At 36.5% G+C, this 24,632-nt stretch overlaps 1 protein-coding gene across 5 annotated transcripts in view; it reads right to left on the bottom strand.

Moving 5' to 3' along the window:
- Positions 1–24,632, bottom strand: part of Etv1 (ETS variant transcription factor 1) — an 87,208-nt gene that overhangs the window by 22,246 nt on the left and 40,330 nt on the right. For all 5 annotated transcript variants that reach the window (XM_005003615.4, XM_005003614.4, XM_013152470.3 and 2 more), the window contains 3 exons: positions 19,428–19,557; positions 16,348–16,536; positions 11,872–12,119 (listed from right to left, as the gene is read on the bottom strand). In XM_005003615.4, the coding sequence (XP_005003672.1) occupies positions 11,872–12,119; positions 16,348–16,536; positions 19,428–19,557 (567 nt within the window). The remainder of the gene's footprint in view (positions 1–11,871; positions 12,120–16,347; positions 16,537–19,427; positions 19,558–24,632) is intronic.

Consider the following 24,632-nt stretch of genomic DNA (forward strand, 5'->3'; position numbering starts at 1 on the left):
GTGTGCGCGCACATTTCAATGCACACCTAGGAGTTTTAGTGTGTCATGTTTTTTGAAAAGGTACCTACGAGTTAAAGAAATGCTATCTTTTCCAAAAAACTAAGGGCAGCATCCCTAAATTGGATGCTAATGGGAAGGAATTTTTTACACTCACACTACCATGCTATCATAGAAAAAAATCAAAAAGTAACTAACTCCAAAGTAAGTCACAATATTAGTAGTTCTAAATCCACATGAGAAAGGAAACAAGCATAAATGCAAAACAAGTCATGTTTTATGAGACCTATTTGTTGTCCATCACAAAATCCTTAGGAATACAGCATTTTTACTAGAGAACTTTCAGGCGAAGAAAGCAGGAAAGTTGGAGTTGACTTAAATTTTAAGAAGGAAGGGATGACTTTAGTATTACCTCATGTACACTTTGATGAGATTTTTCTCCTTATGGTTTTCAGTAAACTGTGAATCAAATAATGGTAAGTCTGCAGGGATATTTCTTCCACCACAGTACAGATACACTAGATTTACTGTGGGTAGAATTTGTAGACAGGGAAACAATTATGTTATGTCTCACATGCCTCCCATAATGTTTTCAAAGTCAAAGGAAGGAAAAAAGGAAAGAAGAAAGAGAGGGAAGAAGAAGGTAGAGAGGGAGAGAAGGGAAGAAATTATGCAGCTAAACAAATTCAAATATTTTTGAGATATAAAGGCTGCATAGTGTCAAATAATACTATTGAATTTTACCTACAATATCACAAATTTCAGTTCTAAGTATTTTGGGGTTTCTGGATAGTATGCCACATAAATAGTGAGTCGATCCAAACAAGATTAGTTCACATGATCTACAGCCCCAAAATTTTACAGATTTTACAAGCCTATGATGGTTTTATTAAGCAGGAGTTAAAAATAAAATTGTACCAATAGGAAGTACAAGTTTAATTTTGACTTCAAGAGCTTATTAGATGTTACAGGACTCTGACAACTAGCAGAGGTTTAAAAGTAAACATGAGAAAAAAGATCACCAGCTGCCACAATGGACACACACACGAATTTTGGAGTGGTGGAGGATTTAATACTCAGCTTCAATTCTGAATGGTCTCCTGCTGGAATCTACATAATTTGAAACAAATGCATCATGACAGCTTTGTCCTCTTGGTTTCATCTTGCCTTGGATCATTACAATATTTAGAAAAATTGTCATATTTGATTTCAGCATGAATAATACAGCAAGAAGTTTAGTGTGGGAGTTAAGGATATACGTCAGTGAGAGAACAATGCCAAAACAAAACAACATGCTACTTTATGTCTGAAGCAGCAGAACAGTAGGAATTTTTGTTTGTTTTTTTGCTTTAATTGTATAATATAGTTGCTTTGGGATAAGAGTATTTCTATTAATTCATCATATTTTGTATCTATAAACAGTCCATTTTTAATTATTAGAAATAATAATGGCATCTTATTTAAATGACTAGTAGTCTTTGAAGAAATTTGCAGAAGTTTCTAAAAATCCATGCCAATAAAAATCCTTTATCATTGTACATTTAATAAGTGCCACATATTATATTAGGAATTTTACAAGCATAAGCATATTCAATCCTTACAAAACCACTAAGAAACAGTAATTATAACCCACTTTTCACCATTTTTTGATGAACTAGTGATTAAACTCAGGACCTTCAAAGTGAGAGATATCCCTTCTCCTGTTTCATTTGTATTTTGAGGCAAGGTCTCACAATATCATTAAGTTGCCCAACTTGGTTGGTTTCAATTTGGTTAAACTGGGTTGAAACTTGTAATGCTCCTGCCTCAGCCTCCCAGAATGCTGAGATTAGAGATGTGTACCATTAGGCCCACCTCTAAGTCTGTTTTTATGATTAAAGAAACCAAAGGCAAAATAGATTACAAAGCATGCTTTACAAGACACAAATATTAACAGATGAAAGGTCCAGAATTTAGTATATGATTTCCAATGCGTTATAACACGATGGCTCTAAATTTAATGTTAGAAATAGATTTTTAATAATCATATAGATGAAGCCAGAAGCTGTAGGAACACACCCACTAAAAAGAAGAGTTTGCACAAGGGAGAGCTGGAAAACAGTTTTCTTAGTTAAAGACAACAGTTAAATCACAATGACAAATGCTTGCAATTTTTTTTCAGTTTTGTTTTGCATTTTGATTCTTTTTTATTTATTGTTGAATTACCTATTCTGGTAAAAATTTTCCAGACTGTTTTAGAATAAATTACATAGAAACTATGCACACACAATGAAAACCATATACCTGTATTTTAACCTGGCATAAATTCCCTGAAAATTATTCCAAGTGGTTCATATCCTACATGAAAACACTTTATAAAATATCTCTTTTGGCCTCTTACCTGCTAGTCAACTTACTTAAGTATGGAAAAAAGTTAAAGTATAAAATGTTAGAGCAATATTCTAAAAATATATACTCAAATATATCTGCACACAATTTTTAAAATAGCTATACTTTCTTCTTCTGTTTTGTTCACTTCCATAAAATACACACAAACGCACACAGATAACCTAACATTCATCTATAAAATGTCTCACTTCATTTAAAATCTCAGTTTTACTTATAAAGAGTTGTTGCTCGTTTCACCCACTGGCAATGAGCAATTCTAAGACGTAAGTGTCCTGGTTGTGCTTAAAAAGAAACTATAAATTACGCTCTATAAAAGGGTACTCCACCCCCTTCAAATTCCCTTTTTCCAAGCTAGTGCAACTAACAAGCAGATTATCCTTCCCTTCCCCCTATCCTGCCTGTAAAATCCAACTTAGACAAACAGTGCGGCTGAAATGACATATTTGAATGGAATTCAGACCCACCAGTTCCTGTTTATGTTTCTGATTTGAGAATGTTGTCTTCTCATTCACTATACATTAGGAACGCTGCAAAGCCATAATAGTGTCGGGTTACATGAGAGCAGGACCAATGAGCATTAATCATTACTTTCAGTCAACTGGCAAAAGCAGCAGCTGATGGAACACTACGCCCTTCAGCTCTGTATAAATGGACATTCCAGAGAGCCAGACTGCGTGTGTGTGTGTGTGTGTGTGTGTGTGTGTGTGTGTGTGTGTGTTTCCTTTCAGTCTCCATTTTATGAATGAAACACCAGGCTCTATAGCGTCCATTCATATAAGAGAAATGCTTACAGGGCTCTACCCCTAGGGACCAATCAGTCATGGGTAAAACTGATATGATTGGTTTAAGACAGTCTTCAGCCTTCCATTACTGACTTAAAATGCAGTCCCTGTCCATTTGACCTGTGTTAATGCATAAAGAGTAAATCCAGACTGTAGTCTCAATTCTCAAATCAAATCACTAGCCAATGCCACTTACTGTAACTGTAGATTTAGAGGATATTGAAGTATTTCTTAGAAAAACTGATATAGTACACCAGAGTAGCGGTTTGGGAGATTTGCTGTTTTCACTCAGAAATGAATGAGGAAAACCCATATAAGACAGGCTAAGCAATAAAATGCTAAGTCAAATCGTGAGGCCAATCTGATCTCTATTATAGTAACAAAATCAATTAGGAAGACATGATCGTCACATTTCACATTTGAAACACCTAAAAAAGGAAAACCAGAGATTAAGTGATGTACTTTCCCACAAATCATAGCTGAGTAAAGAAAAATATACTTGAGTGTTAGCAAAACAGATAGAATGTTAACATTTTCTGAAGGATCAATACTAGCTCATTCTTTGAAATTCCCAAGTGAATTTCCACTTGATTTCTTTAAGGAATAGTTTTAGACTTAGGAGAAAAAAAAAATAAAGAGCTGACATGAATAGAGGAAAATGTTGCTTTAAGCAAATGATGTTTGGTAATGGAATAGGGCCAAGACACAGCCTTTGGGAGTGTTACATACCAGGTACAAAAAGCCAAAGTTCATGGAATCAAAATTATAACTGTACCGGAAATTACTAAAGATGGTAATGCTTAAAAATATCTAAGTTTTTAGGGAGAAAAGGCTACAGAATGAGCAATTTTGAGAATGGTTTGCAAAAAGGCAGTCCTAAACCTTACAACGTTAACTAATCATGTGTTTTACCAGCCATCTGTAACTTGGATGTTAGCTCTCTCAGAAAGAAAACATTTCTGTCTTCCATTGACCTGAGGTCACGTGGAAAAAAATCGTAGTCCACCGTGGCTCTGTTACCCTTACACACTGATCAAAGGAGCATGACCATGTCTGGAGAGGGAAGAGCAGGCACCAAGGCAGCCCAGGGCTTGGTTTCAGACCTGTAAAGGATTATCTACTATGACATTATGACAATTTAATTTTTAATCTCTGATTCCTAATATCTGGTGAACACAATGGTAGAAAGTAAAATTATAACCTTATCTTGAGTCTCAAAATTTGAAGGACTTGATACAAGCAGGCAAACATAAAATAGGATAAAACACTGGATTATTCCCAATTAATTAACACCCTTTCTTCAAAGCTTTAAGAAGCATTCTATACTCTCTTAGGAATTACTTTTTAAGATGGTTCAAAGAAACATGAGTCAAAATGATAAAATGAACCTGATTGTTTTCAAATGTATTTCTTCACAGTTTAAAAATGTTAATATGCTGCATATGTTTCATTATCAATTATGTATAAAATCTGATTACCATAATATATGGAATATGATCTTACATTTTATTTATTTTTTTAATCTTTTTGAGACAGGATCTTGCTATGCAGTTCAGACTGACCTTGAGCTCATTTTGTAGCCCACGCTGGTCTTGAACTTGCAATGATCCTTCTGCCTCAGCCTCTCGAGTGCTGGGTTTACAGGCATGTGCCATCAAAACTAGTATGATCTTACAATTTTTTAAGGGCTGAATAAGGTGCCTATAATAAACTGGGATGTTGGTGCCATAACAACACTTCAGTGGTCTCTGATTTGCAATGGTTCAACCTTTTGATGCCATGAAAGGAATATGTATTCATTAGAAACTGAACTTTAAATTTTGAATTTTGATCCTTCCCTGGGATAAGGGTGCATAGTGTGATATTCTCTCATAGCACTGGCAGTCAGTCACAGGATCACGGGTGAAACAACCTATACGATACACTACCGCTAAGCTAAGATATTCAGTAAACTAAGTATATTGAGTGCATTTTAGACTTACAATATCTACAACCTAGAATGGGCTTTTCAGGATGCAAACCCATCATGAATCAAGGAGCACTGACAAATTTTTTCTGTGTTACAAGCTCTAGATGCATGGTTTTAGAATATGGGCCTTCCCTTTTTCCTATGACAGGTAGCCAGATCTTGGAATAGATCGCAGCCACTCAGAAAAGAAGGCTTGGATGTGACAGAAGCTGGGAACCCTCCTGTTCTTCTTAGGGAATATGATTAGAGAAACGTCACCCAACTTTCTTCTTGCTTGGCGGTTTTAGAGTGACCGAGGCCGTTCAGAGTCAATGCCCTTTATCTTCCCTTTCTACTCCTTGTGTTCTGCCTGACCTGCCTAGCGTTTTCTAACAGCTCACCATCACAATCACCGGTTTCCTTATGTCTGTTGGACAATATTTTTGGTTCTTCGTGTGAATCCCAACTGATCAAAAACGATGAAATGAAATTTATCACAAGTATATATGAGGTCAATTTTCCATAGGATATTTACTACCTCCCATAAGTAAAGACTAAGAAATTATTTTCTCCAAGTAATAGATGCTGATGGCAGAAATTCTGAGCTATGACTGTACTACTAAAGGTAACAAGTGCAAGAATCATAATTCAGAAATAAATTGCCAGATCATTTTAGCCTCCTGTACTTTATGACTTTTTTCTTCCATCTGTTGCAAGTTTGGACAGTGGATTGATTCTGACAAACCATTTTCAAACCATTAAAGCACTCTCTATTTATATTTTTATATGAATGCAGAAAATGATCACGTCGTTCCTGCTCTCATCCAAGGACTGTCACTTTAAAACCGTATCATCAACTCTGCAAGGCGAAGTTTCAGCAGAATTCTCGAGAGGCATCAGTAGGTATTACCTCACCATTTCCCTGCTATTGGATTAGGGTGAGTATCCAGCAACACAAGAAAACAAAGAATAATGTTTACAACATAAAACACAGCCTCTCTTGCCACTTTGGAGATCCAAGCCTGCTTAAATCTCTTCATTGAAGAGCTAGCGGGGGCCGAGGTAAATACCAGAAACATCTGTCACCTCTGACAGATGAAAGTCAAACTATTCCAGCTCAACATACTTCCATGAGCAAAAATATTTTTAAGTATTTATTTCATCATTTCTCTGCCTACACATAATTTTTCTACACGCCAAGGACAGATACAAATTCTTTAAACTTAAAAATTCTTCTACTGGCTTTTGTCAAAGCCCTAAAATGACAAGGAAGTATCTAGGGAACGTGGGAAGGGATTGCTGGGGTGGGTGTTGAGGCTTTAAAATGAATGGTGGAGAATTTTCTCATTACTCTTCCAAAATCGCTTTCCTGCCTTTTCCATATTGCAGTAACCTCAAAAGCTGACTTGTGCAAAGTAGATTCAGAAGACAAGAATTTGAAACTCATATTTGTAGTAAAATTGTAACCCACTGAGTTATTAAGAGTGTTACAAAAAGTGAAGTCCAGCAAGAAGGCTCAGTCAAACTTGAAACTCATAGAAAAAACATCTGTGGCTAGATGGGTATTTCACTTATCACTTTGTCTTCCGATTAGTATTCAGCTTTTTCTAGAAAAATTACTGTAAAATCCCCCCCCTTGATGATCTCAGCTAGTCATAGTGTTTGCAGTGCATTTTTAAAAAGAAAGTAGAATGCATCTTCACCTTTTATATCATTTGAATCTTTATAGTTTCCTTCCTCACAGCAGTGATGGCAGAAACATTTGAAATGTGAAATACTCGTGTCCACAAATTAAGAAAATCACACGCTTTAAAGTTTTAGTCCCTGGCCAGGTGTGGTGATGCCCACTTATTAATTCCAGCACCCTGGGAGATTGAGCCACAAGTATCGGGTTTGAGCCTGACTGGGACAACTCAGAGACCTAATGAGATCCTGTTTCAAAATGAAAAATAGAAAAAAGGACTGGGCACATAGCTCAGTGCAAAGGCCCTGAGCTCAATTCCCAGTATCTTGCCCTACACACACATTTTACTTATCTATTTATTTATTGAAACCAGGGATCGAACTCACAACCTCACACTTACGAGGCAGGTGCTTATGCCGCTGAGCTAAACCCCTGGCCCTACCCACACATTTTAAAAAACTTTACTTTGAATCATAGAAAGAGTCTTAAACATACTAAAAACAAAGAAAAAACTGTCCAGATTAGAATAAATTGTCAATAATATGTGCAACAAACTATAAATTATTTCTCTTTGCTCTGGCCAGTAACATTTAGGACTGGCACTGTTTCACAGTGGCAGAGAGTTTGCTTAGCAAGTGTGCAAGGTTTTCGGTTCAATCTCTACTAGCAGGAAAAAAAAATAGCAGAAAAATCACAGAAGTTGTCAGACCTTACTATGTGCTAACTTAAGAATTAGAAAATCTTAGTAATGTTTAAAAAAATCTGTAAAGCTAGATCGTAAGTTAAGTTAGATAAACCTCTGCCATTGCTTCTGTAAAAGTTAGGCATGGGGAGAGAATCTGAAGTAGGTTAAGATTTTTAGTGCCTCTCAACATGTAAAGAAGCCTAGTGCCAATGGTGGAATCCCAGACACTGTGGACAGATGATCACTGTCCCTAGCTTCTCTCCAGCAGTCCAGGCCACAGAATAACTGAAAGTCATTTAGATTTGTAACACATGAGGCTACAATGTCATCGTGTGCTTAGTGTTCTTTTCTTTTATAGGAATGATGTGATTGATTGAGGCACCTCTATTCTTCAAGTCCAATGGGAAAGATTTAAAAACAAAACCTTATTGTCTGATTAGGAAAACAGAAAGCACTTCATAGAGAAAACACAATTCACCTAGGACACCATTCATCTGTCCTGACTGTGATGAGTCTTACGTTCTAGACATATCTTCCGTAAGTTTTATTTTTAATTCAGTGGTCTTAGTTCATCAAATATTTAAAAAACTGACTTCTAAAGGTTAAAGGATATTTCTTTTGCTGGTAGCCATAACTTACTTTTACCATTCGATGCATTCTCATGTTTCATCCTGATTCTTTCATTCACTGGGTATCTGTCACTATTCACAGCATGAAGTCCTGAGAGTAAATTATCTAATCACAGTATGGGAACATTTTGTGTTGATATTTTGAAGTCAAATTTTTAGTTTTATATGCCTGTAACCTCCCCAAATTCTCCATGTTATCAAAAAATAAAATGAAACAGAATAAAACAGTACCAACCAATTAACACATACAACTCCAATAAAATATTGCTCTAAACACTAAGATATCTGCTTTGTTGGGCTTTTTAAACCCTTAAAATCATATACATTAGCATGAAAATCGGCAAATAGTTACTGATCTATGAAAATGACAGTGCTTGAGGGGTTTTGCATAAAGTACTCCAAATAAATCACTCAATACAAATTTCATTCTTTCTATGTGGTTACTTCTTTCTAGAGGGGGAAAAAGAAAGAAAAGAAAAAAAAAATAATGTTGGGTTTGGGAAAACCAACCAACAAATACAAAATGTATATATTGCTTCCTGGAGCAGGCTGAAAGAGAGGGAATGTAACAAAGTAGATAGTTATGCTGGAATTTACAACATGATACAACAACACAACATGACTGGGTTGTACTAGCTCACTGACATTGGTTCTTCAGCTCACCAAACTGGATGCCAAATGTTTCTTTCTTGCTAGATATGGTGGTGTACATTTATAATCCCAGATTTGGAAGGGGGAGACAGGTAGATGATTTTGAGTTAGAAGCCAGCCTGGGCTACATAGTGAATTTGATCTAGGTAGTGAGATACTGTCTCAAACGAACAAAAATAATCAAACAAAAAAGAACTATTTCTTATGTCCTCTCGGTCTTCGGAAGCAAATTTTTCCTTGTCTCTGCTAAAAAAAAATTATCTACTCTACTAACATAATATTTTGAATTTTTTATATTAAATATTCGGCAGTTAAAATTGCATTCCTGTAATTATAATTATAACTAATAGACCCTCCATTTCCCATGTCATAATTAATGTCAGGCTTTATTAGAGCACAATCATGCTGGCTTTTCCCTTTTAAGCCATCTTTTATTGTCACAACATTTATGGTATATTGAATTAAGCAACAGAGTCCTGCAGGCCTTCTGAAAGGATAACATTTGGATCATAGATGCTGAGTGAAGTGACTTACAAAGTGTTTTCTGTAATGCTTTTCAAACCACATGCAAAATATTTCCTTATATGTTGTTTGTTAAACACCAATATGCAAAAAAATAAATCAAGGCTTCATTTATAAATATATTTGATCCCTTAAAAGGTTATTTGCTGTGCTCTCACCAAGGATAAAGAGCTAATGAAAACAAAACAAAATATCTAGGGATCATAAAAGTTGATTACCATATAGGACATTTAGAGATGTCAATTTCAGAACAGTGGTTTGGTGACCTGTAAAATAAACTTTGAAAACACATTAATTTTTCATGGGCTTAGGTTAATGGTTACTGCATTTCTTTTAAATCAAGCCCAAAAGCTTCATCATTACCAATTCATATAACAAAAATGAACCCTATTAGTAATTTTGAAATTTTAATTCAAAAGTGTTGTACAGCACTGGCAACTTAAAATATAATTAGCATGCAGAAAATAACACAACTTAGTAGCTCCTCAAATATTAAGCAAATGTTTTATAAGCCGTAGAATGGGATGTGAGACTATGCTTTTGTAGCTTTTGTGTGATAGAATCTGTGCTTTGAAGGATCATACAGTGGCCAGTTCTGAAGACCACAGTATAGATGGCCTGCAAATAATGCAGTTAACTCTTACAGTGCCACATTCCTACGTTCTGATCTAATTAGAATCCTCACATCACCTGTTTGGTCACAGCTCCTCAAGAAAAGTTGTAAAGCCTCACTACCATGCTACATATAATTCAGTGTGTAATATAACTGTAGATCTACATAGAGCAAATCACAAAAAATAGAGAATGCCTTTCAACATTATATCTTATATTATCCATATAAAAAATTTTAGAACAAAGAAACTTTTTAAATGCCATGCTATAAAACTCCTTCTGAATGATTATCTAGGCTACTTCATACCATTTCCATGTATTGTGTTTCTCAAAACACTGATGAATGAATTTTTAAAAACTGCAACAAATTAAAATATAATTTATAAAATATGGATAAGTCAAGCCACAGAATATGAAATTTATAGACACAAGTGTATCTTATATATAACAGAGACCAATTGGCTTGCAAGATGTTAACATGGAAATTAATGGGCAGATAGAAAAAAGTTGTGAAATGAAAGTCTACAAGACAATTCTAGATAGTCACCAAATTACAGACTGTGGAAATGAGTTGCAGTAAAGGCCCTCAAGCTATATGTTTAAAATATTTTCATTACAAAACAGCTAAACAGGTAAATGTATTCTCTTCTCTCCATCTCTGAAAATATACCAAGATGGCACAACTCAGAAAGTCAGATTAAATTTAGTGTTTAAAGAAATCTCTCAAGATTAACCTTGGAGTAGAATCATATGGAGAGAGCTGAGGTCCAGGCTTCATTCAGATTTTCCCTGTTTCTCAACCCAGCATTGCACCATGCAAAGAGCCCTTACAGCTAGCCTAACGGACACACCCAGGCTCACCCTCATCCGCTCATGCACGGCTGACTCTTGACCATGCCTTTACACCTATTGGACAAACAGGAGCAAAGTGCTCCACACTCAGAGATAACGAGGCTGGGGTGACCTGTTGGAGTGCACCAGGACCAGCTGGAGTGAGGGTCTGGGAAGCAATCAGTTCCCTGAGTCCTTCTTGCCCACTGAGGAAGGGTACGAAGGATGGTAGGAGTCTTCTGTATCATAGGGTTCACCTTGCATTACTACAGACATAATAGTTCCTTCATGAACAATGCCCATACCTTTGCATTCAGACAAGAGAGGATAGCACTGCTCTCAGATACTCCCACATCCACAGCCATCTGAGGTCCATGGTTACAGTAATGCTATGATTACACACACCGGGCACCCTTCTCATAACATTAGCTTTCATTTCATACACTTAAAAACAATACCTGAGAGGGCCAGAAAGCAGATGTCCTCATTCCCAAATTATAGCATGCAAAACTCCATGGAGAGGAATTTAGTAATTTTTCTAAAATCTTAAAATTAAATGTTGGCAAACTGGTGATAACATTTGGAATCAATTTTAAGCCCTTCTTCCTTCGGGAAGCCCCTGTCTCTGCTTGACAGACCACACTTTGCAGTGCCGTCTAGCACAGCGAGGCAAAGCTGAGCCCCATGAAGGAGCCATGTGTCTGTATTTTGCTATTTCTGCGCTAATATGTAAGAATTCTTACTTATGGACCCTTGGAATCTTTGACACTAATAATTTATTTTAAGCAATACAGAGGAATGTTACTTTGCATAAACATAGTTTTTAAATAGCCCCAATGTAGCAAAAATAGAAAAAAAAAATCACAGAATCCAGAAAAACCTAACAACCACTTCTGAAGTATTTCCTAATGTACTCTTAGCCCTCTTGGATTATAAATTTACATATACATGTAGAATTTTATAAATTGCACTTTCCACTCAACTGGCTTCATTTCCAGACATTGGCTCATGGCAAAATGGTTTGATGCTCCAACCTTTTACATACAGAGAAAATTTCAAATTTCTCTAGCCACGCAGCCAGACAATAAACTGACGAGAGGGGAAAGAATATATGGTGTAATTAAATCAGAACATGGGCCTACCTGAATCATATGCAAAATCTCTGGGCTCCTGTTTTATCATCAGAGGTGGGGGGAAGCTTTGGCTGGCCGCGCTGCCAACCATGGTGTTGTGGTCATATACTGGGTCGTGGTACTCCTGCTTAAAGCCTTGTGGCGGGAAGGGGATGTTTGGCTCAGACATCTGGCGTTGGTACATAGGACGTCCTTCCCGTGGCATTGTCGGCAAAGGAGGAAAGGAATTACAGGGTTCAGAGAGCTGGCGACGAAATCTGGGGAATGAGAGAATGTGTTTCAGATGAAACAGTAACAGGATATTCTTTAAAAAGCTGCTACAATTTTTACTGCTTAGTCAATGAACATAATACCAACGGAGCCAAAGTGTAAATATTTAATGAGCACCAGATTCCTCTGTCCTGGGTCAGCGTCGTCGCATGATGCTTCTTAATCACAGGGTGGCTTGAGTTCCCTTTCTAACCACTTGCTTATAGCTCTATTTCAGCACGTTACACGGTTGTAAAGGCGTACTCTAAGTAATGATATAAGAACAACAAACTATATAAATTAACAGAAACCCTAACAGCCCAAATGCTCAATTTTAGGTCAATCTGATACATACTTTTCACAAGAGATTCTCCAATCATAAAATATACAAAACAAAACAAAACAAAACAAAACAGCAGGAGAAATAAGAGTCTGTTCTCAAACTGTACCCTTTATCCTCTAATTCTGTTATCAAACTAATCAGCAAACAAATAACCAAAAACCTATGTATTGTGGTTTCTTCCAAGACTGCTGGTTATAAAGGAAACTATGATTTTGTGATGATTCTCTTTGCAAACTGGTCGGACTTCTAATTCTTTAATGATGTCCTAATTAACATTGTTCTAGTGAGAAATAAAACTTGATACTATATGGACTTAAACCCAAGATGTTATTTCAGAGCTCACTTCTTTCCTATTAAACAGCCACAGAGATCCTGGCTTCTAGTATATTCAAACAAACTGTTAAATTGATACAAATAAGCATCAATATAGAGTGACCACCAAAGGGACAGATAATGTGTATTGCACAGATTTGGGACATCTGTGGGTCCTCAGGAAGTTCTGAGGTTTTGATACAATGCTGAAAGTGAGTCCAATACTTCTGTCTAGGTAATTCTTTGTAATGATTTGCTAATCACACAATCATTCTGTTCTGTGCTTCTCATCCACAATATCATTGACCCACCACAAGTTGTGGATTAATTAAAGATTTAAAAGTACTCTAAAAATGCCCCGGGAGTCCTTAAAAATAATCCAGAAGGCATATCTGTAAGCAAATATAAGCCTATCAAACTCCTCCCCCATCTAAAAGCATTCCTGAGACTTTAATTTGGAAAGTTAGCATTTAATTTTGTAATGTTAGAAGAAACTAAGGTAAAAGAACGCCAAAACACTTGCGATAGCATTTCTAAGAACACACCATCCTTTGCTTTAACTCTTGGTTTGCCAGTTGCCACAGAAAGCAATGAAATTCCACCTACACCTGCAGAAAATAAACTTAGAAATTCAGATATTGCAAAACAGGCTGACTGGCACTGCATTCATTTCTCTTCTCTTGCTTATTTCATTAGCCAAAAAAAGCAACAGAAATTATCATTAAGAACTGTCAAGGAGTGAATCAGAAAATTGTAACCTGAAGATAAAATAAGAAACTAGCTCACTTGTGAAGCCTTAAAAGGAAGTTAACAATGCTTGTAGGGGAAGCTTTGTAAAGAATCAAGCCATTTGTTTATATGAGTTGATCTGATTCCAGCTGCTGCTTGCCGGGGGCTGGTGTACATCTGAAACACACATGTTTCATGATAAGTTGTACATTTTGATGCTATTCTTGTAAGTCAGTGACCAACAGTTAGGAGAAAGTAATTAAAAGAGCTTCTGAGCTGGGCGTGGTGGCACATTCCTATAATCCTAACACTCTGGGAGGCTGAGGCAGGAAGATTTCAAGTTTAAGCCCACCCCGGGGCAATCTAGCAATTTAGCAAGATGCTATCTCAAGATAGAAAATAAAAGGGGCTAAGGGTCCTGGGTTCAATCCACTACACCAAAAAGAAAAAAGAAAAAGAAAATCTAGATGAAAGTTAATGGCTAAGGGGAGCAAGTTGGTGACATGGGGGGAAAAAAGAGACAGGGCTCTTGCACAGTGGGTTCAGGAAAAAGTGCCAAAGGCTGGCCCAAGGAGTGGAGCGAGGGTGAGGAAAGGAAACAGACCACAGGCCAGTTGGCCAAGAGCGTTCCCAGAGTGAGGCGGGGTGCTGGGGCTGGAGGAGGCTATCAGGGGAGGATCTGTTCCCAGAGCAAATTTGCCATTTATAACCAACCCACTGTCACTTGTTGGCCAGAACCCTCTAAGAAACCCTCCTCAGAAACATACGGCTTCAGAGATTTTCCTGGGACTGGCCAGCTGGTACTGTCCTCAGATCGCAGCAGGGGGCACTGGGAAAAGACCCTGAGCTTGCTCTTGTCATTCCGGGCCGGCTGTTCTCAGTCTCAAGCAACTGACTTCAAGTTGAGAAGCTAAAATGGATTTGGCTAAAGCACGTCAAGTTAGGTCACCTGAAAACAGGCACATTGCTTACTCAGCAGTCACCATCTCCAAGAAATAACCAGCCCGAAAGACAAGCAATATCCCTGAAATCCCTGCCCTGTTACAAAATGTGAAAGCCTCCGTCATGGAGAACTCTGGGAAGCTACTGAAAGAGGACAAAATAAAACTTGCTCTTTTTGTTCATATTCTTTTTTTCCCTTCTCTCTCTGCACAATGTGTGTCTGTTTAATGGCCCACCCTGCAATAAGCATGCTTTCATCTGTGTTTACAAGACTGTTTATACAGATGCACATACCGCTTCGCTCCGACAAAGACTCAAGTCTATGGGGGTGAGAAGGGAAAGAAAATAGGAAACATCTAATAACTAAAACACCAGAGGACTTAGAATGCAAACAAGGTTAGAAAAGACAAGGTTTAGGCTCATTTTGGAAATAACGCTTTCATCTTGATCCTTTATACCAAAAAGAGTTCTTGATTTATTTTTTTATTTATTTATTTTTTTTTTTTTTTTTTGAGACACAGTCTCACAATGTAATCCATTGTGATCCTCCTGCTCCAGCCTCTCCAGTGCTGGGATCTCAGGCATGCACCATCACACTCTGCAAGAGCTCCTGAATTTGAGCTGAGTCCATTAAATAATCCAGAAAAGAGTCCTGCCTTATGTTTAGAAAGTTACCTGTGACACACCTGTTTCCTAGACTGATCTCGAGGATTCCTTGGGCCCAGTTATTGTACAATTGAGTATCAGAGACAGCTATGGTCCTGACTTATGGTTAAATGTGCAGAGATTCTTTGAGACAAGTGTTAAGCACTATCTTTAAACACTGAGTTACATAACTCGACAATTAAAAGAAATATATTAAAGGGACTAGAAACTCAAAACTCACCACTTTCCTCTGTATTCTACTACACTTCACTATTAATTATGCTCTTGGGGTATGATTTCTGTATCCATAAGATCCAGTAATGAATGATGGCTTGCTACTGCACGTCTCTTTCCAACATGGTATTCAGAGCTGTCATAGTAATAGCTCATGGTCACCCATGGACCAGCTTCACATCTTCAGCCCAGAAAATGCTACAGATAAGACCTTTAGGGTTTTCTCCCACTGAGTCCACTGTTGAACATGTACCAGAACATCAGTGGTCCAATGCAAATATAAAGTAAAAGGGATAAGGGGTTTTGCTGGCTGTAATCAACCCGTAGTTTAAGTCATATCTTGAAGCAATGTCTTAGGGCCTCTATACGTCTTCCAATATTTTCTTTCTTCATTCCCAAGAGTCAACAACTTCACACTACAGCATTGTCTCTAGTTCTGTGCTCTGGCGCTTAGCTTGCTCTTTTGTCAGAATATTAACTCAGTCTTTATCTCTTCAGCTGTGTAGTGTCAGTGTTCAGGCTCAAGAGTTTACTGATGTTACATATTCATCATTTGGAAAGGCCAGTAAATAGTTTCAATAAACTAAGTTATATTCTGAAAAACTATATATAGCTAAACCATTCAATCTAAGGTAAAGAACCTAATTCCATAAACCACCTACTAAAATTAGTCTCATAACTTTATAGAACAAGTACACACATATGCTCACAGACATGGGATGATCTGATGTAAAGTTTAAGTGAAGCAATTTAATTCAAGCAAAGTGAAAGGGAAATGCTCAAATGTCAGTCTATAGATTAATTTTCCATTTTAGCAACCAATTTAAATGTTTATAAGGAAAATGTTTCAAAATGGCTTTCTCTACAAATTATTTATAAGTATAGATAGACCAAGCTCTTTCTAAAACTATTTTACACAGGCGTGCAAAATTAGTAAGCTCACTTTAAAACTACCAGAGACTTTCAGAAACACTGAAAGGAATTTCCCGCAATGCAAAATAGATTTTGAAAGCATAGGATCTGCAGTTTACCTGTGGTCCATGGGGTAGCTGTTATCTGGTATGGACTGCGATGGAGGGAGGTGAGCAGGGAAGACGCGATCAGGTTTCGGAGTGTGAGTTGAGTTTGGAGATGCATGGTGCAGTGGAGACACCGGAGTGCTGGATGGCGTGGGAGGGTTGGAGGGCCTCATTCCCACTTGTGGCTTCTGATCATAGGCACTACCCAAGAAACAAGGAGAAGAGAACCTTGTTTTTTTATAGCATATTTTAAAAAACGTATTTCCATTCCAAGGGAAAATTATTTTAATTTAGGACCTAAGGAAATTATAATTTTGTGTTTTTTTTAAATTTTTTTAGTCCCAGAAAATGTAGACCTCAAATTCACTACACTGTTAAACAGAAAGTAGAATAATTAGTACAAAACCCTGTAATAGCATGCATGTGTATAAAATATGTACTTTAATACATAAACAGTAATTAAGTACTAGGAAAGTCACTACCAATAAAAACAATGGTATATTTTTTTCTCTTTTTAAAAGTATACTTTTAGCACTCACTAATTCGATAAACCATTGAGTTTCAATAAGTATAATATATTTTCATCATATCTGTCCCCTCGTACCTAGTTTTGGTAAATCTGGGAGTAACATGGATAAATGGTTTCTAAATCATTAAATAGTACTGATATTATTTTAGTCTATGTGCTGATGAGGTGAGCACATAGTTTTGATATTATAATTATTTATATTACATTTAAAAGAACTACATCAGTTCAGTAAGATGCAGATTTTATTTGGTTTAGCTTTTATTTGTGGTGGAATTTAAAGGCAGTGGTGTTTTGCTTTTTGAAATTTTTTTTTAGCTTAAATAGATGATACTTGACATCAACTTCCCCAGATTGGCTAATAAAGATTCATGAGGTAAATTAAAAATGTCTCTGATATACTTAAAGTTTCTCAGAATATGAGTACAAAATAATGCTATTAAGAATGAAATTATATTATCATAGTCTAGCTTCTGCTTAAACTTACAAAAAATGGGATAAGTAAGTTTGATTTTTCTATTATGAATTTAATGCTTTCCTATGCATGGTTTTTAGGAATATGATTAAATTTTTATAATCTATGTTTTACTAAAAACAAATTTTACTTAAATGTCTGAATAAAAATGGAATTTTCAGGTTAAATCACTATACTTCCTTCAAAAAATTTTAATCAAGGTTTGAGTGGTGTCACAAGCATAAAATCCCAGCTACTTGGGAAGCTGACGTAGGAGAATCACAATCATTCTGGGCAGCTTAGCAAAATCCTATCTCAAAATAAATAAGGGTTGAGAATGTAGCTGAGCAGTAGAATCTTTGTCTAGTATATACAAGGCCCAAGGTTCAGTCTTCAGTACTGCAGAGAGGAAAAAAAGTAACTGATACCTACTGTTTCTTAAAAAGAAATACTCTTTTTTGGCTGGCCATGTATAATAACTTAGTCCATCAATGCAAAAAATACATCCAAATGCAAAAATACCACATTAAAATGAAAGAGTATATGCTACACACAGCTACATAACTTTAAACAAAGCCAAATACACTTACCCTTGTGTTTGCTGCATCTGTGTCCTTTACTATTATTTCAGAATGAAAATCATTTTTCGAAAATGGCTCACCTGACTTACTTCTATAATAACTAGAGGACACATTTTCAATCCTAAGATACTGCTTTTTCTGTCACATAACCTTGTATTAAATCACATTGTTTGCATAGAGATAGAAGTACCAGAATTTATTGCATATGCTACACATCATTGTGAGACTTATTGATCCCCAAAAGCATCAAAATATTCAGGCAACTGCTCTATAGTTCATTTTGGGACATCAGATACATCATCTAAAACAACAGGGATTTCACAGACAGTTCTCATCAGTCTTGAAATGCAAAAACAATTCTATCTCTAACTGGTTCATTGATTGGAAATTCTTCTGTATGTTAAATACCTATACTGTGGATGTACAGAACTTTATGAAGACAATACCAAAAATATCCTAGTAAACGATAAAACTCAGATTGATCAATATTATTTTATCTGAATTCATTATACTTTCATAGATATGAGATCTTTTTTTTATAAAAGCTTAGATATTTCAACTGAGACGGCTCACAACTTCCCAGGTCTGGTGAATCTCTTAGAAAAGCAAATATAAAAGACAAATTGCAAGAACAAATCGCAATGAAATACCTGAGCACTGGTCAGCTGCCCTGTGATGGTAAAAATCTGAATTTCAAGAACCTTCTTGGATACAAAGAATGAACGCAGTAAATGTACAAAAAACAAAAAATGCCTCTAGATCATAATGCATTATGAGCCTAATTGATATAACTTATAAAACAGGGAAAATATTTTGAATCAATTTTATAAGTGTCCGAACCAAATCCTTTTAAGAACCAGGTTTCTCCCGTAATTGAGAGTAACATTCAATAGTCAAAGCCAACTTTTTCTTTATGCAATTAGAGGTCCATATGAAAAGTAAAAGCGTGCAATTCACTGTGAAGGGTTTTTAATGAACATATATGTTATCAAGTTTTCTAACAAATGAACAATGTACTTTTACTGCACCACCCTTTATTATCACAGAATGACTGGCTTTTTCATAGATAATAGCCTCTGCTAGGCCTTATAAAACTCTGGTTTTATTGCAATTGTCTATGAATGCATCTTATAGATCATTCGCAAAGCCTGTCAGATAACTAATGTACTGCTCAGACTTGCCAAATGTTTCATTTTTTTCCTACCAACTCTCTATCTAAAGTGCATAACGCATTCATTCTAATGGGAACTTTCAAATGATGCTTGTGCCAAATATGACCCAGGCCCAAGATGCATCAGTACAGAAGAAAAGCAACAAATGATGTGAGTGAAAATTATTGCTTTAAAATGATGCTAAAAAGTGTATAATTGTATAGTAAATGATTCTTTTGAGCTGTGCTAAATACATCATCTAATTAGCTTGCTACATACTGAAGAGGTAATTCATCAGTATTGACTGGAGATTTTAGGTCTTTTGGACTTTTTGTTTTAGTAAGAACCACAACTTAATATGCATAGACATGGTTGCTTACCTGACATTGTACAGGCACTTTTCTCCATAGCTGAACTTAAAGGGCTGCTCTTGACTGCAGGCAGAGCCGAGTTCTGAGCAAGGACTGTGAGGTTCTTTCTTGATTTTCAATGGCAGGCCATGAAAAGCCACTAAAACACAAACAAAACAAAAATATCCACGGGAATTAAATATGGTTACTTTTGCCTTGTTTAAAATACCACTAGCATTTCATATTAACTTACATATGTAACACAAAGCATATCTGATTAATTTCAGTGGCAAAAAAAAGAGATAACCGTAACATACTGTATACTACTTTCTTTTATTGCATAAATAAAATACATAGTCTTTCCTCATAAAGTAAATCAAATCACTTATTTGTTTAGCTAATACGAACCATGTTAGAAGCTCAGTTTTCTAAAAGGAAATTTTGAAGACATTTCAGAAAGATTCCCAACAGCTACCACAGGGGAAAAAAAAGTTGTACGATTGGCCATGACTCAAGTAGAATATAACTTTAAGCATTTTTGAAAGATAAGCATCTCAAATACATCAATTGTAATGGTTTAATGGAAAGAAACCCAGACTATGACAAAGAAAACCCAGCTATAGATCCAGAAGAAAGTCAAAATTTTGGTCAAAAATTCAATACATTTAAGGCTGGTGGTTATTTATAAAATAAAATTTAAGGGGCTGGGGATTTAGTTCAGCGGCATAAGTGCCTGCCTTGTAAGCAGGCAGTCGTGAGTTCGATCCCTGGTACTGATAAAAATGAAAAAGACCAAAAAAATTTAAAATACCTGCCTACTAGAATTGTGAAAAATGAAATATGAAAGATATATGAAATTTATTTGCCATGTGTCATCTACTATGAAATAATTATTCTATAACAAGCGATATTTTTCATTTTTCATATGACAGTGTATGGTTATGGTTAATATGTGTTCACTTGGGCTTATTGTAATATAGAAGTTATGTCATAAAATATGAAGACTAGAATAAATCACTTTAAAAATCAAGGGATAGCCAAGCATGGTAGTTTGCACCTGTAATTCCAACTCAACAGGATAATACTCAACAGGATAAGATAGAAAAATTGCAAATTCAAGGCCTGGCTGAGCAACTTACCAAAGCTCTGTCTCAAAATACAGTAAAAACTTTGTGAAAAAGCTGATGATGTAGGGAAGTGGTAAGGTACCTGCTCAGAACGCCAGCCCTGGTATTTTCCTCAAAACGAAACACCTAACTCCCTATATGATTTTTATTCTTCAGTATGAAACTGAATGAAACTATTAGAGATTCTATCAAACTAATCAAAATTTCAATGTAAATGGCAATTTCACTTTCAAAAAAAATCAGAGGATATAGACACAAGAATGAATTTAGGTTTTGTTTTGTTTTTTCTTTTATAGCAGTTCAATCCAGATTGGCTTCAGATTCACTATGTAGCTCAAACTCACAGTCCTCCTGCCTTTCAGCATCCTGTGTACTAGGGTTACAGTCACATACAACCACACCAGCAAACTTCTATTTGTAAAATGTTTAATCTTTGCAGGTGCCTTATAATCCAATAATTGCAATAAAAGGTTTATATGCAAGAGAAGGGAATACATATGTTCACTAAGAGACATACATAAGAATGTTCATAGAAGCTTTATTTGTGATAGCAAGAATCAAAAAACTCAAATATTCATTGGTAAAAGGGTGGATAAATCATTCTATATTCATACGGTGGAATCAATATTTTGGGACAAAGTCCCTACCAATGCATCTGAAAATATAGATGGTCTCATAAGCACAAAGTTAAAAAAAGAAAAGAAGAAGAAGTGAAGCACAAAAGAGTACATAAATAGAAATTTTAAAATAGGCAAAACTAATCAAAAGAGAAAGAATTGCCTTTGGTTGATAAATACGTGACCTTACTTGGAATTAATTAAATTAAGATGACATTACTAAGACAGCCCTAATCCAGTATGACTGGTGTCCTAAAAAGGAGGAAATTTAGATACAGAGACATGAACACAGAAAACACCTTGTGAAGATGGCACTTCTAGAAGCCAAGGAGAGCTGAAGTCAGCCAGACACAGTCAGCCCACCACCAGAAGCGAGGGGAAAGGCAGGAACTAAGTTCTCCCTCACTTCTCTCAGAACTCCTCATATATCCATTTTGAGTTTCTGGCCTCCAGAATCTGGAGACATTTTAGCCCCATTTTGTTTCTTTTGGTTGATTTTGGTACCAGGAATCAAACTCAGGACCTTGCGTTGGCCAGGTAGGCACTTGTGCAGCTGAGCTATATTCCTGGCCCTTAATTAATCCATTTTTACTTGCTAAGTAACCTACTTAATGGCAACCAAAACAACAACAAAAAACATACCACTCCAGGAAATTTTGATCAACTAGGTAGATGTATTGAGATTTTGTATGCTATAAAAATGTCTAGGTACGGGGCTGGGGGTTTAGCTCAGCAGCATAAGCGCCTGCCTTGAAAGCAGGCAGTCGTGAGTTCGATCCCCAGTACTGATAAAAAGGAAAGGAGAAATGTCTAGGTACTTCTCACAACTGGGCAAATTTTGAAACCACTGTGATGCTTTGCAATACCTAGGTCTAGTGTGCACTGCATTCAAGTTGGTCCAACACTTGAAAGGACTTCTTAAAAATATATTTAGCAATGCCTTCTCTTTAATGTCAACACTCAAGGACCTCTAGAGGTTCTCCAATACCAGCAGTTGCAGGCTTCTATACTCTTCACACATTTGATGTGTGTGGGCCCCCAAACCTGATTGCGCCTTTCCTAATCACAAGCCAAATAAGTAATCCAATGAATCTGAGTTGGCAAGGATATGATTTTTAATTGCTGCATGTGAGAAATAAAAGAGAAAGCCTGTCTGAAGATCTTCTGAACAAGAACCCCAGGGCACTTTATTTCCTGTTTCTTGGAGATCCCATGTCACAGAAATGGCTTCTCTTATTTGTTCCTAAGTCAGGGTAGTTTGGAGACTCCCACCAGGGAGGGCTGAGCTGAAAGCGTGCTGGGTATTTCATCACAGGGCTGTGAGTCTGAGCGTCTGCTAAGCGGCGGTTTTCCAGCTCATTGGCACAGGCGCAAGCGAGAGCAGCGCATTCATTTTGTGCAATTTGCTTTACCTTCCCACATGGAGTTGGTGCATGTAAAAGGCTGTTAAGTACTAAATTATTCCTTATCAAATCACCATCATCTGGAGTCATGATCAACACTAATTAAATTACTTTTGCTGAACACGGCTCCAGCCTGCTGCTGGGGCTGCTAGGTACATTTCATTTCACTTACAGTGTCGTCCTTACCGTGTCTGCAGCTCAGAGCTACAGGCATCTGCATTGTTTGTAGTTTTAATTAGAGTGAACCTTTCCTTCTTCCTGTATCAAATCAAGTGAGTTAACTCCTTCATTTCATTTACCAAGAAATCAGTATTCAAAATGCTATTATGTCTTTACCCCTGACTTCAGCCAATTCAGATAATTTATCTATGAAATCTCCAGTCTTTCTCAGGCATTCCTCAAACACATTTTCCATGCAAACTTTTATGATCTGAAACTCCTCCACACAATTAGATCTTTGGGAGGAGAGGCAGAAAGAACACTCTGGAAATGTGTCCTGCATTTTTTCTTTGATGGAAGCTTGACCTTTAAAACCACATCTTAAGTCTAACTAATGATGACTGAGTTCTTCTAATGGTTAAATTTAAGAGTTCCGAGATACCAGGACTTAAAAATATGCATTTCCAAAATAAACTTAACCACTTCTTAATTTAAAAGTTTACTTGGGGTTATGGTATTCATTGCTAAGATAAATTAGTAATTGTTTTCATGTTGGAACTATGAACTAGGAGACATTTTGTTTCCAATTATTTTTCCACCTATATTTAGGGCACAATTTGTTCATATTTCTGCTGGAGCAAAGAAATATCCTTAGCTTTGCATAAGCAATAAAGATAGTGTAATATGTTAAGGTATAGGTATAAAATCACACTGTGTTATGTTTGATACATTGCCTCAACTCAAGAAGTTTAAAAGTTTAAGAGACTCAGCAGGGAGCCAAAGTCCTCTATTTGTAAACATCCTCAGCCTGTACAAGAGGAGGACACAGGGGTAGTGTAGAGCTACACCTACCCTGGTGGGGGTAATAGCCTGCTTATAATATAAGGTAGGAGAAAAGGCTTGTTACCCTATCCACCAGCCACGCCTTTTTGATCTTTCTGATTTTGCTATCTTAGGCCACCTTGAAGTGTTGCCCTGTGCTTTGGAGCCAGCTGATTATGAACTGAAAACTGCACAAACTATGAGTTAAATTAACTTTTGCTTCCTTAATTTTGGGTGGAATATTTTGTCCCAGCAATGCGAGAAAAGTAACCAAGACATGCTGGAACATTTAAAATACAAATTTCACTTACAGGAGGATAATTTCCTAAACCACCATGTGATAGAGTATTACTTATATCCTTAAATCAAAAACACTATATTTATTATAAATGCTCAATAAATTCTAGTCCAGAGAACGAGTAGTGAAATATACAAATCAAGTTCTAGTTATGTATACAGTAAAGATGATGATTTCTTATAAATTTAAGAAAAGTGACCTTAGGGGCCAACTTAACAAACTGATTCAGTTTGAAATCCTAATAGGAAACCCTATTTCTCACATTAAAAAAAAAATCAAATTCACATAATATTTTACAGTTTTCAAAAACTTATCATGTACTAGAGTTGATTTTTTAACATTTAAATCAAAGACTTATTATTACTGCCAATTTTTGGATATTTTATAAAAAGCACTCACATGCCTCCCAGTTACTATGGTGGAGATTTGGTCCTAAGCGTGTGACACTCTTGGAAGATGGTTGAACACTCAGGCACAGAGCCTAGTAGAAGTTCTGGATTTAGGTCACAGGAAGCATAGCATGTACATGCAAAGGAACGGGGCCCCCGCTGCCCCCCTTTCTCATTCATTTCCTTGTGCCCAAAAGGTAAGCAGCCCCATCCACCACGAGTTCCCATCACAGATCACAGTATACCATGCAACGGGGCCAAGTGACTCTGGACTGAAATCTTTCTCTCTTTTAAGTTAACTTTCTTAGCCATTTGTCACAGTTACAGAAAGCTGACTAAGACAGGCATAAAAAAGCAAAGCATCATGTCTAACTAAAGACCTCAGACTAAATTACCACAGGTTAAGAATTAGAGCCCCAG

Source organism: Cavia porcellus, unplaced genomic scaffold (genome assembly GCF_034190915.1).
Source record: "Cavia porcellus strain 051 isolate PalLab524CR breed Dunkin Hartley unplaced genomic scaffold, mCavPor4.1 scaffold_2, whole genome shotgun sequence".
Taxonomy (NCBI): Eukaryota; Metazoa; Chordata; class Mammalia; order Rodentia; family Caviidae; genus Cavia; species Cavia porcellus.